The sequence below is a fragment of the Vespa crabro genome, chromosome 4 (assembly GCF_910589235.1).
Source record: "Vespa crabro chromosome 4, iyVesCrab1.2, whole genome shotgun sequence".
Lineage (NCBI taxonomy): Eukaryota > Metazoa > Arthropoda > Insecta > Hymenoptera > Vespidae > Vespa > Vespa crabro.
This window is the reverse complement of record NC_060958.1, coordinates 1,512,746-1,532,940: the sequence shown is the minus strand read 5'-3', so window position 1 is coordinate 1,532,940 and position 20,195 is coordinate 1,512,746. Positions and strand designations below refer to the sequence as shown.

Below are 20,195 nucleotides of genomic sequence, written 5' to 3'. Positions count from 1 at the left end.
AATATTGAAAATAACGGAAATAAATGTAATAACGGTAATAACGATAATAAAGCATTTAACAATAATAATAAATATAATAATAATAGCAAGGATAACAGCGACAATAATAAAGAAAATAATAATATTAATAACTATTATAATAAAAATAATATTAATAACGATTATAACGACAACAACGACAATAATAACGATAAGAATAATGGTAAAGATAACAGCAACAACATTAACAATAATAACAATAATTATAGTAATAACAATAGTAATAATAATAAAGATAATAATAATTATAATAATAATAATAATAATAATAATAATAATAATAATAATAATAATAATAATACCGACAATAACGGTATAACGATAATTCCAGTAACAGCGTTAATAACGATAATATTAACGATGATAATAATAGTAACGATAACGGCGATAATAATAACGACAGTAGTAATAATAATAATTATAACAAAATAATAATAAAAAACATAATAACAATAATAATAAGAACAACGATAATAACGCTAATGTCGTTAATAACAATAAAATTAACGATAATAATGATAAAAGAGATAATAATAACAATAAAAACGATATTAACGACAATAATAGCGATAATAACTGTAATAATAACGTTAGTAACGATAATCAATATACTAATGACGATGAGAACGATATAAATAGCGAAAATAACGATAATATCGTTATTATTATATCGATGTTATTAATGATTAATGATTATAACGTTAATAACGATGATAATAACAAATATAAAGACAGTGACGATAATAACGTTAATAAATGTAATATTAACGATATAATAATATTAATGATAACATCGACAATAATAAAGATATTAATAATAATAATAATAATAATAATAATAATTATTATTATTATTATTATTATTATTATTATTATTATTATTATAAAGATAATATTAAAAATAACGATAATAACGATCATATTGAAAATAGTGACGATTATAATGTAAATAATAATAATGATAATATAAATAATAGTTAAAATAACGCTAATATTGAAAATAACGGAAATAAATGTAATAACGGTAATAACGATAATAAAGCATTTAACAATAATAATAAATATAATAATAATAGCAAGGATAACAGCGACAATAATAAAGAAAATAATAATATTAATAACTATTATAATAAAAATAATATTAATAACGATTATAACGACAACAACGACAATAATAACGATAAGAATAATGGTAAAGATAACAGCAACAACATTAACAATAATAACAATAATTATAGTAATAACAATAGTAATAATAATAAAGATAATAATAATTATAATAATAATAATAATAATAATAATAATAATAATAATAATAATAATAATAATAATAATAATAATACCGACAATAACGGTATAACGATAATTCCAGTAACAGCGTTAATAACGATAATATTAACGATGATAATAATAGTAACGATAACGGCGATAATAATAACGACAGTAGTAATAATAATAATTATAACAAAATAATAATAAAAAACATAATAACAATAATAATAAGAACAACGATAATAACGCTAATGTCGTTAATAACAATAAAATTAACGATAATAATGATAAAAGAGATAATAATAACAATAAAAACGATATTAACGACAATAATAGCGATAATAACTGTAATAATAACGATAGTAACGATAATCAATATACTAATGACGATGAGAACGATATAAATAGCGAAAATAACGATAATATCGTTATTATTATATCGATGTTATTAATGATTAATGATTATAACGTTAATAACGATGATAATAACAAATATAAAGACAGTGACGATAATAACGTTAATAAATGTAATATTAACGATATAATAATATTAATGATAACATCGACAATAATAAAGATATTAATAATAATAATAATAATAATAATAATAATAATAATAATTATTATTATTATTATTATTATTATTATTATTATTATAAAGATAATATTAAAAATAACGATAATAACGATCATATTGAAAATAGTGACGATTATAATGTAAATAATAATAATGATAATATAAATAATAGTTAAAATAACGCTAATATTGAAAATAACGGAAATAAATGTAATAACGGTAATAACGATAATAAAGCATTTAACAATAATAATAAATATAATAATAATAGCAAGGATAACAGCGACAATAATAAAGAAAATAATAATATTAATAACTATTATAATAAAAATAATATTAATAACGATTATAACGACAACAACGACAATAATAACGATAAGAATAATGGTAAAGATAACAGCAACAACATTAACAATAATAACAATAATTATAGTAATAATAATAGTAATAATAATAAAGATAATAATAATGATAATAATAATAGTAACGATAACAGTGACAATAATAGCGATAATAATAATATTAATAATAATGTTAATAATAATAACGGTTATAATAAAAATAACGATAATAACTATAATAAAAATGAAAACTATATTAATAACGATAATAATAAAAATAATAACAATATTAATAATAATAAAAATAACGATATTAAAAATAATAACGATTATAACGATCATAACAGTAATACCGTTAAATTGCGGTAATATTAATGATAATATTGATAATAACGATTATAACGCTAATAACAAAAATAACGATAATAATAGAAATATATTATTATTAGCGATAATAAAAATAATAATGTTAATAAGGATAATAGTAACCATTGAAAGACTAGTAACGGATTTTCTACTTTTTTCTTATTTATGTCGACCTCCGTCCACTTGGTGGCTTCAGTCATCGTAATCTATTACCTCGGTCTTTTGAGGCTTTCTTCAGAAAACTTCAGCGGTCTTGTGGCTACTCTCTTGACTGTGCCACCATCTGTTACGATTTTAACCCGTGACCTCTGAGAATCAAGGGCGAGTATCCAAGCTCCTTCATTGCCTTTGCTCGAGATTTATGCATGAACTCGAGGCTGTCAATGATCTCCTCCTATTCCTAGATCACTTGCTTGATCGCATTGTTTACGTTCGGCTGTCTAATCACAGCCGCCATCATATATGAAAGGAGGACTTTCGCTTGTACCAGTTTCTCTCTCTCTCCTTCTTGTGGTGTCCCCTTTGTAGGCTGGACAGTTGACGTCAAGCCGGAGAGTGACATGCTCTCAACGGTCCTGGCAGCCCTTTACAACTCATCCAAGTGGCTTTCCTCGCATGTTACACTTCCTGGCGCTTTGACACACCGCAGACCAGGTCGTATACCTGTGGTGCCCTTCCTGATGCATTATTCAGAGCTGGGGCCAGGTTGCCTACTCCAAGGTCCTGACAGTTGCAGGTAGACGACGGCAGGTGGCCTGCCCTAATACCACCTGACACCAGGGTGGAGTGGGTGTACCTTCTACGCCCTCTTTTGCCTTTCGCTGTATAATCCATGATAAGTATTTTATTATTGGGAGGCACGCTCCCCGAAGGAAAGGAAAGGAACAGATGGAAGCTAGAGAGAAAGAGAAAGAATAGAAAGAGATGTGACAGGACAACAAAGAATGGAATAGCCGTACAATAACATTCACACACCATTCACACGGTCCCTTTTAGTCGCCTCTTAAGACAAGCAGGGAGTACTGTGGGAGTATTCTATTTCCCCTTACCCACAAGAGGGAATAATAATAATAATCATCGTATCTCGAGTCCCGACAGCGCTACTCGTCGGAAGGATAGGAATGCTCCAATCCTCTTCTTTGGGGGATAATAAATAAAATAATAATTTTTTATTATTTTATTATTAATCTAAATTAGATGAAATTTGACGAATTCCATCAATATAATCACGATCGCGTCCGCGTTCCTCCAAATTGGATATATAAAACCTGTTGTAGAGTGTTGCGTAATTTTATTTCCTGCTGATCAAAGCGCCTCCGATGCGATAAAGATAACTATTTCGTAATTGTTAATCGTAGTAGTAGATGTCGCTTGTGCTAGCGGCGGCGCTGCCCTAGTAGTTTAGAGTAGATTGCGCTGCATGTGTCCTCGGTGGACCGTCGAGTCTTCGTCCAGCCATAGAGTATAGATAGTGGAAATAAGACATCCTAGATGGCAGCACTGGTCAAGATACGGGATGGCGTCCAATACAACTTAGATCTTGACTGACTCCATGAACCAACCACAAAGTACGTCATCTTATTAATCGTAGAATTAGATGCCACTTGCGCTGTCGGCGGCGCTGCCATCGTAACCTGGACTAGATAGCGCTGAATGAGAAAACGATGAGCAGTCGAGTCTGCCGTCCAGCCATAGTATATAGTTCCTCAAGCTAACATGTAAAGGCGTTCAAAGCCTCGATAATACAACCAAAATCTTTTCATCAAACAACACGATAAATGTTCGATCTCCAGTCACGATTTTTATCTCCACTTGCACATCGCTTACCAATTCACAAGCGAGATATAAAATTTTCGGCCGATCGAATGGAATAAACTATGAAAAACCGCACGATATGCGGAGTGAATGATGATACGTTCCTACCGTATCAACGCCATGATGGAACTTCACGCCAAGAAGAAACTTCATAACAGTGACAATAATAACGATAAGAATAATAATAATAATGATCGTAATAATAACTGTAATTATCAAAATAAAGATAATAAATATAATAACAATAATAACAGTATTCACAGTAATAAGAATAATAATAATGATAATGATGATAATAATAAAAATAACGATAATGAAGACAACAACGATAATAACAATAATAACTATAATAATAACGATAATAATAATAATAACGATTATAACGATAATAAAAATAATTATAAGGATATTATCGGTAATAACGATAATAGGGATAATAACGATAATAAGTTAAATAGCGGTAATAATAATGATAATAATAATATTAACGATAGCAGGGACAATGATAAAGATATTAATAATAATAATAATTATATCGATAGTAAAAATAATAACGAAATAAACGATAATGACGATAATAACGATAATAACGATAATAAAGATAATAATTTTAATAGCGAAAATAATAACGATAATTTTAAGTGTAACGATGACAGCGACAATAATAACGATATTAAGAATAATAACAATAATATTGATAATAAAAAAAATAACGATATAAAATATAATAATGATAATATCGATAATAATAACGATAATGATAATAATAACGATAATAATAAATGTAACGTTAACAACGACAATAATTACGATAATAATAATAATAATAATAATAATAATAATAATAATAATAATAATAATGATAATAATAATGATAATAATAACAAATTTTTAACTGAATATCCAGAATTCGCCATAGGATACTGAATTCAAAGGACATCGTTGTAACTTTTATATATTTCGAAAGTCATTTGACTTGGTTGATAGAGAAACCATAGATAAAACAATACGTGAATTTGGATTAAAAAGAGATTGTCAAACTTAATACGTGAAACATTCACAGTCACGATATCAAAAGTAAAACTTATGGGTGAGATATATCTAATCCTATTGAGATAAATACAGGTGAAAGGCAAGGAGATGGTTTATCACCTTTTCTGGTTAACTGTGTTCTAGAGAAAATTGTCAGAATATAGGCGATAAAGCTAAAAGAACATTACATTTCGACAGTAACTTTTGGGAGAAAAAACAAAGGCATTGGAATAAGTTCCGTACCATTTGCAGACGATTTTGCTATAGTGACAAACAACCTAAAAAGTGCAACAACACAAATCAATCACTTGGAATAAGTAGCTAACAAAGCAGATTTGAAAATCACCGTGGAAAAATAATTTATTGGAAACATCGAGAACTCTCCAAAAGTTATAACTACAGATATTGGTACAGTATATTGTAAAGATGGACACTCGAAGGGTGCCTGCACCTATGCTACCTCGCCCATTAGGGCATACGCTACGGAACTACCTACAGACAGCAGCCACCACTACAAAGAAACTGAATTCGATAAAACCCAAACCTCTTGCCGGCGGCAAGGTGAGCATATTAGCCACGGCAAACATCCTCGTAGCAACGAGTCGCCCCGGTGATGCCAGCCGTGCCCACGGGGAAAAACGGGGAGGCCCACTCACAGTGTCACGTCCCTTCGCACTCGTTCGTAGGATGGGATGGGATTGGAAGGGTAATAGGTTTTGGGGGAGAGAGTTGGGTGATAGAACGAAAAAATTAAGAAAGAAAATAGGTAGATGCGTGCGAGTATCTCCTACCATATCCTGCTCGAGAGTGGGATAACCTGAGAAGATTTCAGGCACCCCTCCCCCGGCCCCCAATACAAAGACTCCAGCAAACCCAGCTGAACAGGACTTACGAACTAACAACACTTGATAAGGGGGGTTTCTTTACAAAACTCCGCGAAGAGGGAAATGGCTTCGGCCGTGGAGACAAGATATCTCGCCGTTTTCGGCCAACTCATTTCACAGAGAATTTCCTCCAGAGCCATAATCTGTTCGAAAACCGGACAGTCGACGATGTGGTGCCAAACCATGTCCTCTTCGCCACACTCGCATGTTCCTTCCGTGGTGATGTTCAGCGACTTCAGTTTGGCCTTGAAAGCTCCATGACCTGTAAGAAACTGAGAATTGAAGGGAATAGGAGAGACGAAACGGGCACCCATACTTTCCTTGATGTACGGGAAGTACGCATACGTAGTCCTCTCTTTGGAGGAGTTTTCCCATCTGGATTGCCAAATCCTGTAAATTTCCTCGTCAACCTGCCTTGCTATCGCGCGATTATTCTTCGTGCCTTCCAGTCTTCACATCGCTGTTTATATTCTCCTGTTTTTCCTGATACCGAATATTTTTCTGCGCTTTAGTAACTGAAGATCAATCGGTTGCTCCGCTGCTACGAAGCAAAGGGAATCCGTCGCAGTTGTGAGGTACGCGGAAATTACCGAGACGAGGGCAGATCGTTGCATCTCGCTTTACTTTTTACGATCCCCTTCGGTGCAGAAATCCGAACATCCCACTGCCGCGAACGTGACCGTGGGGGTCAATACGCCACGATATATTGCCTGCAGAGCGCAATAGCGGAGCCCCCATTCTCTAGCTGCTAATGAAACTTCACGGACAATGGCCCGACTTTGTCACTAAAGTATCAGCAATGCGTTGAGTCCCCAGCCCTTTATCAAAGTGTACGCAAAGGTATCTAACGCAATTCTTAAATCTAACACAGTTATTCCCTATTATAATGGTGGGTGGCCTACTGGCTAACTCAGATTTTTCGATATTTTCTGCTTCCTATCCGGGCGCTCCTCTCTCCTTCTACCTGTGGGTTTCCTCTTAACCCAGTCGCTTTTCAGGACGATAACCTCCGTCTTACGTTCGGAGATTGAAAGTTTCGCCGTCGAGCACCATACAATGATGCTATTTTCCACACGATTTCCTTTCTCCTCTAATTCCTTCCTAGAATCGCCGTCTATGATGACGAGTAGGTCGTCCGCGTACACGATCACGTTGAATTCCTATGATTCCTCGAGTATCGGGAGGTGCTGGTCAAGCATGAGTTTCTAGCAGGAGGGGCCAAGGACCGATCCTTGTGGGCATTCTCTCGAAGCCTGCTTTGAAATCTCATGCTTTCCTACAGCGATTTTAACCCTGCTGTACAAGAAATAACTAGTCATGACATTGAAGAAGTTTCTCGGGCAGTCTCGATCCTGTAGTGCTTTAAGAACTAAGGGCCACAAGACATTGTCGAAGGTTCCCAAGACATCGCATAACAATGCAACGACATATCTCCGTGAGGAGGCAGAATCGATTCGGCGTATCCCTACTATTGTGTCCTCAGTGGAACATCCTGGGACAAAGCCATATTGTTTGTCCGAAAGCTTACCCGACGCGAGGGTTGTATCATTAAGGCGCAAATTCAGCATCCTTTCTAGAACCTTTACTACGACAGAGTGAAGACATATGGGCCGATAAGACTTGGGGTCTTCTGCGTCCTTATCCACGCCTTTAAGAAGTGCTCTTAAGGAGCCCTCTTTCCGGATTGATGGGAAGATACCCCATTGAAGGCATCCGTTAAAATGGTCTACGAAATGGGTTGGAATGGTGGCAAATGCTCTCTTGAGCACGCAGACCTCGATAAGTTCGGGACTCGGGGCCTTTTCGTTTTTAAGGTATCTTATGACACGCGCGACCTCTTCCTTCATGAAAAAGGGGCGACCGCGGTGTCGGGGAAATTTATGAAGGTACTCCATATCGCGCGCTATTTGATCTTATCTTCGGACTCGCAGTCATCCGGGACATGCGTAATGAGGAGGACTCTTGCCGTATCGCAGAAGTTCGTGGTCTTTCCGCCTTCTCATTTAAGGGCGTTGATCAACCATTCGACGCGAAGTTTTCCCGCCTGCTGCTTATAAATGTATCCCCACGATTCTGCATTACCCTACTCTGTGACGAATTTCCTCCAAATTTTTAATTTGGAACATCGTACCGCTTTACTATATTCCTACAACGTCGAACGATATTCACGCATTATTGCGAGGCGTGTCTGATGATCTTTCCCTCGCTGAAACGCGCGCCTTAGTCGGGAGACCGCTTTCTTGTGTGTCGTTAACGTTTATTTCCACTTCGGGTTGGACTTCCACGTGGCATGGAATCGGAGCATGCGGTTTGTAGGACAAGAGTGAGCGCGTTGGTCCGAGTCTCTATTTCTGAAGCCTATCCTAAACCGCTTCCCTCCAGCCTTGTCGCGCAGAGGGGTAGTGGACGTTCGGCGAACAAAACCCAGTATGCTCTCCTGGTGTTGAACCTCCTGTTCCCCACGGACCGAGCGCCCACCCCTCGACCCCACTCAGGTTCTGGGGATGTAACGCGTTGTCTTTCGATTTGTGGTCTCTGGTCGTCCATCTTGTTCTAACTTTCCATTGGCCTATGAATCGGCTCATGGTTGGTGACGAGAAGGTTACGTCAATATACGAGGAGCCACTCGTTGCCCAAAATGTGGGTGGCTGCATCGCGTCATTAATCACTCTTAACCTGGAAGCCCGAATGAGGGCTTCTATCTTCGAACCTCTCTCATCTGTGCTCTAAGGGCCCCAAAGAGGTTGAGTGGATCGCGAGTTCGAATATTCGCTCTCACCCCCCTTAGAGCACGAAGTACCGATTCCAAATGCCTAAGGTGCATCTCTATTTCGTCGCTAAACTGGAAGTAGTGAGAGACAACGTAAAAAGAGAAGCCGGGTGCTTGCACTTGCGCACAAACGCAGTGCGGAGTGCTGAGCTGCGAGATAAATAGCAACACGTTGTTCGAGTTGGTCGCCGCTACCGTGAACCAGGGTCTTTCGTCGCGGGTGGCAGCTATTCTTGTTCCGTTGCTTAGTCCTATGATTTCGTATTCTGTCCTGTGCTTTTTGACGTATGGCTCCTGCAGAAGCAGCACGTCCAGGTACTTCCGGCTAATCAATTCGCGGACTTCACCCGATACCGTTCTAGTACTCCCCATGTTAAGCTACAGAAGATGGATTTTCGGGGACGCGCAGTTATCCGGAGGGAGGGTTCATGATCGAGATCATATTGTTTCAGCAGTTTGATGCGCAGGGTTCGGCGAAGGTAACTCGCGGTGTCTTTATTTCGATATCCACGCTTATCGCGTCAGTGGTAGTAAGGGTTGCGTGTGTGTCGTCTTCTTCAAGGGTTACCGATGGGACATCGTCTTTTTCTTTTGCCGCTTCCTTTTCTATGGGTGAAACTGTGCCAACTTGTTGGCGTCTAGCTCAGTAATCGGAGGTAGGGGGTTATTTCTTCGCGTTGCGCGTTCCTTACTGCTGCGGAGGTTGTAGTTATCCCTAGGGGTTGAGGGCATATATTCCGTTTTCGGGGGGATTGCACGGATTGCTTACGAGCATATACGCGCGATCGCGGTTGCATGGTAATCGGAGCGCACTCTGAATTCTGTTCGACCTGTATTTCGTCCGATTCGAAGGACATATCACGCCTATTTCGGTGCTCGCAACCGGTTCATCATCAACGGCGTCCGTTTGCGTGGCCTTGGAAAATGGCCGTAATAATTCTTATCGCACCTTCCTAAAACAACCATAGCTTCTCGAAGACTTGTTACCACCTGATGCAGCACGGGTTATGCGGGGCAAAGAAGGCAACGGGAGGTTCCATGGTGTGTGGCTTGGACGACGTTCGAGCACTCGATCGGCTTGTTGCTGCGTTCCTACGCTGCCCTACACCGGAAGTGCATCCTCTCGTCACCTTCGGGTTCGCGCTAGCTGCATTCAACGAAGCTATGCGCGAACTTATTCTCACCATGCTTACCGACTCTGGGAAAGTCTCCACCCGAAGATCCGAACGGGAGGCTGATTTACCTCTGGAATTTTTTTCCCCACGGGCAACCATCATGGATACTATTGCGTCTTCTTAATAATAGTTAGAAAAGATGACGCCTAAAGAAAACTTTTAAGCTGAAAGAAAGCTGAACGGATCTTACGCTTCATTAGTACTTCCATTGATTGTAAAGTGATGGTGCGGCGATCGGACAACTTGGTGTGATTTTTGTAAATTGTTTACGTGAGAGAGCTTGAAGGTGTAGGCAAAGATCATCTAGTCTGTGCGATCTATTAGGGCTCTTTGTATTAATGTCTTAGGAGATTAGGTAAGGCATGTGGTCGAGGTACTTTACTAGGGGCGCTCTAAGTGAGAGGTCATAGGGGGAGAGAGTGGGATGAGGTCAGAGGTTTTCATTGAGGTACTCTAAGTGAGGGCATTCAGGAAAAGTGGAGAATTGATCCGGATTTACATACCAGAATTTAAGTCTGAAGGTAAGTAGGCTTAGATAGAGTATGCATTTTATCGGGAATCTTTGATGGTGGTGCTTTCAGTTAATGAGCTTTGGATGAGGGAGCCTAGTGCTTTCTGCTAATAACACTTTAGTCTAGATTGGGGAGGAGAAAACGCGTTGTCAAGGATCATTGTTGAGTATATATTAAGTACGTGTGTTAGAAATAATGAGGGATGTATTAACCATTGCTTCCAATAAGGTACTTAGGTGGAAGGGTTTGGAGGGGAGGAGAAAGTTCATGTGATAACGTTTTTTGATAGAAACCTTAATGTTATATCTCAGGAGGAAGGGAGAGGATATTTCGCATATTACCTAGTGGGTGTACCTTGACTAAGGCTAAAAGAGAGGGTATGGACAACGCCCTACATAAGAGAACTTGCGTGAGAGGGTGATGGAAAGAAGTGAGGAACTAAGGATCATATGGTAACATGTTTTAGTGAAGAGCCTTTTGTGACAAGACTTGAAAGAAATGGGATTAGAGAATGAGAATATCCGTGAATTGTATCATTGTACTTTAGTAGGACCACTTTAAGTACAGGTACTCTAGAGAGAGAGAAAAAGAAAGCATTTTAGCATGATACATGAAAAAGATACCATAGGTGGTGTCTAATAGAAGAAAGATAAGACAAAATATTAATCAATGCTTTTCCATATAGATACTCGGTACGAGATTATGGGAAAAGGATAAGCATTTGGCCAGTGTTCCATGGTTAGAGTATGTTCAAGAGAGAGGTGCATAGAAAGGTAGAATATATTTCCAACGTGCTCTAGTAAGTGACTTGGGTAAATGGGTCTTGAGAAGGGAAGTGTGATCTCATCTTCCCATGATTTGAGTGCTTTACCAAGGCACACCATGTGAAAGGGTTTGAAGAGACCAGAGGGAGCAGGCAGTCAAGGTAATTTAGTAGGTGCTCAAGACAAGCACTTACGGGGTAAGAAGAAAGCCTTAATAATGGTCTTTATGCAACTCTTTTAGGCACCCTAACCTAAAAGGGGAATATGCGCTAGGAGCATCTTAGTGAGATATCATTAAATGAGTAGTGAAACAAAATGCTATGTTTGGAAGCTTTTGAGGTAGGAGCATAACCTTAAATGTACAGTCGATGTTCTTGAGTGAATGTATATTAGTGATTTCGTTATGTAAATATTTCTTATAGGGTTGGAGGGAGAATTTAGCTGAGTTCTCTTGTTGGAGTACCCTAAGTGAAAGGATTCAGAGGGAAGGAGCGTATCGTCGAGGTATTCTAAAGGTACTAAGGTGTTTTGGAGGGAAAGGGAAACTTAACCAAGGGAAATGTAATCCAAGTTTTAGTCAAGCGGCTTTTGGTGACAGATCTAGAGAGAGGGACAATAATGTGTAGGTATGATCAAGGTGGCTTTGTAAACGTGCCTAGAGGAGGGGGCTTACGTAAGGAAGGAGGACATAAGTAACCTGGCCCTAATAATAATGTCCCAATAGAACATCTTGTTTGTTAATTATTTATCTAATAATTCATTATTCATTATTAGGTGTCTGGTCATGCAGAGCACCCTCCGTCATTTGGAAGAGCTCCATCATGGCTCTATTATCGCGGTTCCGTATGGCAGCTTGAAGAATCCAATTTCGGATTACGGAAAATTTAATTACTTTCTGCTGTGTCAAGGACTGTGAAGCCATGCCTGGATTAAGTATGTTCCTCGCGCTTCTAATTTTTTCTTTTTTTTTTTTAATGTTAGGAGTGAGCATGTGTGCAAATAATCGATTAGTGAGTAATGTTCACTCCTAGCACTACATTTTTTTTTGTCCAGTCCGTCAGCTTATAGCAGCGCGGCATGGGTCTAGTTGCAAAGCCAGTTCCGTCTTGCAGTTGAGATAGCCAGCTGGCATCACATTCGTCCATAGATGATGAATATCATACACTTCTGGAAAAGCGAACATAACCTCCGCGAAGTAAAGTAGCACAATTTCTCACTGATTATACACCAACTGAACGATCCCCACTATTAATTTATATCACTTTTTCTTCCCTGCACTTTGAATGACGATTTGGTAATGAACCTTTCACTGGTAAGCGGCGAGGTCTGGAGAATTTCGACAAAATGCGGAACACGTGGCAACACGTCCTTACGGTACGAAGCCATGATGGAACTAGATATTGGTACGGTGGGAAAAGAAAAGAAATTCAAATACCTGGGAGAAATAATTCAAGAAAATGGTTTAGAAAAATCTGAAGGAGAAAAAATATTACGCAAGAAGGAAATAGCGTATAGTATCACTAAGAATTTTTACAACAAAAAGTGTTTATCTAAAAATCTTAAAATAAGGCCCAACGCTCCATTAGTGAGATCGGAATGCATATACGCGAATGATTGCTTGGTGCTAAATTATAAACTAGATAAACTAGAAGTACTAAAAAGGAGAATAATGAGGAAAATTTTCAGTCCAGTGAAAGCGACAAAAATATGGAAAATAATATCTAATGATGAAATATAGAGGAACATAGAAGTCATTAAAGACCCGATAAGGAAAAGAAGACTGCAATTTTTTGACCTTATTTACAGAATGAATGAGTCCAGAATAACAAAAAGGATACTGATGTACATTTGGGAGAAAAATGCAACAACTATATGGATTCAAGAAGTAAAGGAAGATTTAGAATGAACCAATATAAGTGAGGAAGATAATATAGACAGAGAGATTTTTAGAAAAGGGGTATTAAACAAGGATGAATTCCATGGAAGATTTAAGAAGAAACCTGGTGCGAAGTGGTCGGAGGACAGAAAGAACAGCATAGTGAGAAGATGAAGGAACATTGGAGGGAACGGAAAAGAAAACAGCTAAGGGTGAAGAATTGAAATTGGTACGTGGTCCCAAGCAGGCCTCATCGAAAGAAGATGAAGAAAGATAATAATAAAAATAACGATAAAAAGATAATAACGATATTAGCGACAATATTGATTATAAAGATAATAACGATATTAACGATACTAACGAAAATATCGTTAATAACGAAAATATTAATGATAATAATAATTGTAACCAAAACAGGGACAATAATAACGATAATAATAGTGATAACGTTAATAACGATAATAATAGTGATAACGTTAATAACGATAATAACGATTATAACGATAATGACAATAATAATGTTAATAGCGTTAATAATAAAAAGATTAATATTAGTAACGGTAGCAGCGTAAGTAATAAAGATAATAATACAAATGACCATATAAACGATAATAACGATAATAAAGATTTTTATATCCATAATGGCAATATAAACGATATTAACGATAGTAACGATAATAACGATAATAATGTTATTAGCGATAATAATAACAATAATAATAATAGTAACGTTAACAACGACAGTAATAACGATATTAATAATAATAATCATAATATCGATAACAATAAAATTATCGATATAAACGAAAATAAATATTATTACGATAATAATAACGATAATAATAACGAAAATGACAATAGTAACGATAACAGCGGCAATAATAAAGATAATAATTATTATAATAATAATGATAATAATAATAATAATAATAATATTATTATTACTAATAATAATAAACATGACGATAATTATAAATATTACGATAATAACGTTAACAACGATTGTAATAACGATAACATCGATAAAGACGATAATAAAGAAAATTACGAAAATAACGATAATAGTAACGTTAACAGCGACAATTATAAAGACAATAATTACAATAATTATAAAATTAGTAATAATGAAAATGATAATAATAAAAGTAACGATAATATAATAATGAATATAAAGATTATAATAACAGTAATAGTCATAATTACGATACTAACTATAATGACGATATTAATAACGATAATAATAATAATAAAGATAACAACGATAATTTTTTTTTCTTTTTTGATGGTCTGAGAATGCCAAACTTGACGCACTGACCCAGGGACCCTGCATGCTAGAGGAACTTCTAGAGGAGCTTCTAGAGGAGCTCCTGTTTCAAGGCAAATCGTTCGGCGCTCCACCGTGCGCATATGAAGAAAGTGTGGTGGGCATTGTCAACGGTTGAGTCGCCATAGGGGCAGTTGCCATCAGCAACCTTCCTCATCTTTGCGAGGTAGGAGCGGAACAGGCTATGCCCTGTCAGGAATTGGGTGAGGTAGAAATCTACCTCTCCCGCCTCGCGGTTTATTCAGTACTCTAGTCGACTGATGAGTCGGGCAGTCCATCTTCCCCTAGTTTCCTGCTCCCATCTGCTTTGCCAGGTCTCGATGCTGGTAGACCTGGTGTGTCTTGATGCCTCCTCCTTACCCAAAACGGACCTCTGCTGGTGGATTAATTGTCTCTCCTGGGCTAGTAAATCTATGGGAATTACCCCCGCGACCACTAGAACCGCGGGCTCAGAGACCGTGCTGTAGGAGCACGCAATTCGGAGAGCGCCCCTTCTCTGTACCGCGGCTATGCGCTTGCGATATTTCTCCTTTCGCAGCGCCTCGGCCCATATTTCTGCGCCGTACACCATCACTGTTTCGGCGGCACGCATGAGTAGTCACCTAATGCACGGCCGGGGACCGTTGACATTGTCCATGAGTGTGCCGAGCGTGGCCGCCTTGTCAGCTACCCTTAGTATGTGCTCTCCGTAAGTGAGTTTGCAGTCGAGCATTACTCCTAGGTACCTGACAGACGGCTTAGTCTGGATCGTCGCGTATCCTACGGTGAAGCTGCGCAAGGTGTTGATGCGCTTCTTCGTTAGTAGCACGATCTCTGTTTTCTGGGCTGCTAAGGATAGCCCGTGATCTTTCATCCAGGAGATGACTCTGAGCATGACCTGGTCGAGCAGCAGCTGTGCCCCCTCCGTGTCTCTTGCAGTTATGACAACTGCTATGTCGTCTGCGTACCCAATCAAGAAAGCACCATCAGGGACTGCTATACGTAGGATATCGTCGTAGAATGTATTCCTGATATCCGGTCCTAGTATGGAGCCCTGAGCTGCCCCCGATGTCAATTCCAAACTTCATGGACCATCGCCAGTATTGTATTCTAGGAAGCGCTCCTTCAGGTAATCCACGAGTATTCGGAGTAGGTACTCCGGAACTCTGAAATTACGTTCGAGCGCTTCCATAGCCAAGTCCCACCTGACGGAGTTGAAGGCATTTCTTACGTCTAAGGTGGCCAGCAGACACAAAGGCCTGGAATGGTGATTCCCGCGTTCCGTCATTTTAGCGGCCGTGACAACCTCCTAAACTGCGTGGATGGTGGAGAGGCCGGATCGAAATGCATACTGGCGGGCTGCAAGATCCCCCGCTGCATTCACGGCTGCGAGCAGCCGTGGCCTTAACAGCTTCTCCAGGAGCTTGCCAACCATATCGAGCATACAGATAAGCCTGTATGACGAAGCTGCATCTGCTGGACTCTTGCCCTTGCTGATGAGCACAAGCCTCGCTTTCTTCCACGGGGCGGGAAGATGCCCTCCCTGAGGCACATGTTGTACATGTTTAGCAAGAGCTCAGGGTGACTCTGCGCGACGGGTTTAATTAATTCTGCTGGAAGTCCATCAGGACCTGGAGCTTTCTTCTTCCGCATAGATGATGCGGCCCTGAGTAGCTCTTCTTCCGTAAATTGTGGCGCCTCGGTTATGACAGGCGCAGCCATGCTAATCTCTCTCTTCGGCTGTGAGGGGAATAGAGTATGCACTATGTAATCCAACGTCCTCGCGTCCTGAGGAATTCCTTGCGTTAGAGTCCCCAGCTTGCGAGTAACGATCTGATTCCCTAATCCCCACGGATTCTGATCGACTTCCAGGCGCAACTCCTTCCAGCACCGTCGTTGACTGGCCTTGATGGCTCACTTCAAACCTTTTTTAGCCGCTTGATACTCTGCAGCCAGGGAAGCAGCGTCGAGGTCGAGTCTCTTCGCTCGTTGTCCTAAATGGCGAAGCCTTAAGCACTTCTTACGAAGATCTGCGATCTCGTTCGTCCACCAGTATGCAGGACGCCTCTGCCGTTTCATGCTCTTCTTTGGCACCGCTATCGTGCAAGCCATTTGGATGAGCTGCATAGTTGGTGCAGTAATCATCCTGGCTTGTGCTCGTGGCGATAGACTTGCGGATGCATTTTGAAGGGATCTCCATCCTTCTTAAATGACCGAAGACAGCCTCTCTCGGTCCATTCTTGCAATGTGCCACCGGGGAGTTTTTCAATTGTCACGACTGGCCTCCTATCGTGTACATCAATGAGGATGTACTGATGGTCGCTCCCGGTATAATCCTCTATTACACGTCAGCCTGCGACTCTTGCCACAAGATGTTCGTTCGCTAGAGAGACGTCCGCGATCGTCTCTCTGTAACCAGGCCTACGGGAGGTTGGTGTCGAGCCTGTGTTGAGTACTGATAGCTCTAGTCTCGACGCCAACTCCATGATTCGTCTTCCTCTGGAGTCCGGCCTGGCCTCCCCCCATTCGAGAGCTTTGGCATTGAAGTCTCCAGCCACAATGAGATCCCCTTGCATTTCCCGCAGCGCGTTTTCCAGATCGTCCTGTTTATTCTGGAAGTCGTCTATCCGGTCGTTTGGGGTGAGATATACGCTGATATAAGTCGTCGTGTTATGTCTCGTGTTATGTCCCAAACGTAACCGCATTTGTATCCTTGATCCGACACATGTATTTGTCGGGTATCTGAGATCCAGATGGTCGCGGTGCCCAATTCGTCTGCGTACCATCCTATTCCTACTCTGTCCTGATACTATTCGCTGATTAGGACGATATCAGATTGCTTCTCAGAGCAGAGCTGGGTTAGAAGGTGGTGCACCGTCCTGCTCCTGTTGAGATTTCCCTGAAGTACTCTCATCCTTTTCTCTTCTTTTCGACTGTTGCATGGGCCACCTGGAAAGCTTTGCAGACCCTTGATCCCGCCAGATGCTTCTTTTGTTCACCTACGCTATTGAGGCACAAGAAGCAAGTAGGCTCGCTGACCTTACAGTCTTTGATCTTGTGCCCCGTGCCGCCGCAGAAATAGCATAACTTACTGCGATCAGGGCCCTTGCACAAGGCACTATAGTGACCATAGTCAAGACAGCGGTAGCATCGACTCACTTTAGTTCTTCGCCTGACTCTGCAGCTGACGAAGCCGACCAGCACTCGGCCGGCCTTTAAAAGCTTTACAGCTGCTTCCTCTTCTATCTTGACGAGGGCAAGGCGTTATTGTCTCGCGTTGGGGTTCGTTAATTTAACCTCGAGTTTCCCCGTGTAGTCTGGCAGGGTCCTTTTTAGGGCCTCTTCGAATTCCACCAACGATGTGCAGCAATCGCAGTCCTGTATCTCCAGCGTAGCTCTAGGAACCAGTTCCGTGATGCTGCTCGCTTCTCCTAATTCTTTCCTCAGTGTTTCTGCGAATGAGGCCCTGATATGCGCAGTGGTCTGCCGGACCGATCTTACGTCTACCCCTGCGGCGCTGGTCTTGAAGCGCTGGTGGATGGCTCCGACTACGTCTGCATAAGACTTACCTTGCGCAGGCTTCAGGAGGATCGCGTCCGGCCTCGTTCCCTTTCTCGGCCTATCGTCCGATTTGATCGGCTTCTTCTTCTCCTGCTGTGGGTGATTCGTCACATTCTTCGCTGGTTTTTCCTTTCTTTTTCTCTTCTTCCCTACCTCCATCCACGTGGTGGCTTCGGTCGTAGTCGTCTCTTGCTGCGGTCTTTTCAGGCTTTCTTCAGCCAACTGAGGCGGGCTTGTGGCTACTCGCTTTATTGTGCCAGCGTCAGTTACAGAACATGCCCAAGGACTCTGAGAAACACGGACGAAGGTCCTCACTCCCTTATTGACCTTATTTCGAGATTTATAAATGAACTCGAGGCTGTCTATGATGTCCTCCAGTTCTGGGAGCCCTTGCTTAATAGCGTTGTTTACGTTGGGCTGTCTAGTAATAGCCGCCTTCATTTTGGCGAGTAGTATTTTCGCTTGCGCGAGTTTCTCACTTTCTCCATCTTGTGATGTCCTCATCGCAGGCTGGATAGGTGACGTCAGGCCGAAGAGCAGCGTGCTATCAACGGCCCTGGCAGCCAATTGCCACTCCTCCAAGTGGCTTTCCTCATATCTTACCCTTCCTGGCGCTATAGACACACCGCAGGCCAGGTCGCATACCTGTGGTGCTCTTCTTGATGCAATATCCAGAGCTGGGGCCAGGTTGCCTACCCCAAGCTCCTAGCAGTTGCTGGATGACTCTGGCGGGTAGCCTGCCCTAACACCACCTGACACCGCCGTGGCGTGGGTGTACCTCTCACGCCCGCTTTTACCTTTTTCTGTACTATCCATCATAAGAAATATAATTATTGGGAGGCAAGCTCCCCAAAGGAAAGGAAAAGAACTAAAGGAAACTTGAGAGTGAGAGAAAGAATAGAAAAAGATATAAAAGAAGAACAAAGATAGGAATAGCCGTACAAGAACATTCACATCCCATTCACACAGTCCCTTTTAGTCGCGCCCTACGACAAGCAGGGAGTAATGTGGGAGTATTCTACTTCCCCCTACCCACAGGGGGTATAATAACGGTAATAGAGATATTAACAATAATAGTAATAATAATAATAATAATAATATTACTAATAGTAATAATAATAACGATAATAATAAAAATAACGTGAATAACGTTAATAAAAATAATACCGATAATAATATCGACTATAATAATAATAACTAAATTAATAACAAAAATAATGTTAATAACAAAAATAACGCTAATAAAAATAATAAAGATAATAATGAAGATAATAATAATGGTAACAACAATAGCGACATTAATAGCAATAATAATAATAGTAATAAAAAGAAATAATAATTATAATAAAGACAAGAACGATAATAACGGTAATAACGTTTATAATTTTAATAATAACGATAATATTACTATAATTATAATAACGAAAATAAAGATAATAACCATAATAATGGTAATTACAGTTATATCGATTATAACGATAATAATAACGGTAGTAATGATAATAACGACAATAACGGTAAAAACGATAATAATGTTTATAACGGTAAAAACATTAATAACGATAATAGTAACGATAATAATAATAATAACAATGAAAATGATTGAAATGATTGAAGTATTGAAACTAATATTTTCTGCGAAAATAATAGCGATAAAAACAATAATAATAATAATCATAATAGTAATCATAATAAGAAATTAATAATAACAAAATATTTAAAATAACGTTAATAACGGTAACAATGATAATAAGGATAATAACTTCGAAAATTAAATAAAAATAATAAGAATAATAATAATATTAAGGATAACATTCAAAATTACAATTAAAAAGAGAAAAACGATGATAACGATAATAACGTTACATACTTTAATACTGATAATAAGAATGATAATTATAGTATAAA

General features: G+C 39.2%; 1 protein-coding gene across 1 annotated transcript; it reads right to left on the bottom strand.

The window, feature by feature from the left end:
- Positions 1-14,988: 14,988 nt before the first annotated feature.
- LOC124423599 lies at positions 14,989-15,339 on the bottom strand. The gene has a single exon (XM_046961498.1). It carries the CDS (start codon positions 15,337-15,339, stop codon positions 14,989-14,991), a length of 351 nt encoding a protein of 116 aa, XP_046817454.1.
- Positions 15,340-20,195: the final 4,856 nt, after the last annotated feature.

What these genes read in the sequence shown, in the direction of transcription:
- LOC124423599 (XM_046961498.1), bottom strand. Translation starts at nt 15,339, where the DNA reads ATGCGTGCCGCCGAAACAGTGATGGTGTACGGCGCAGAAATATGGGCC.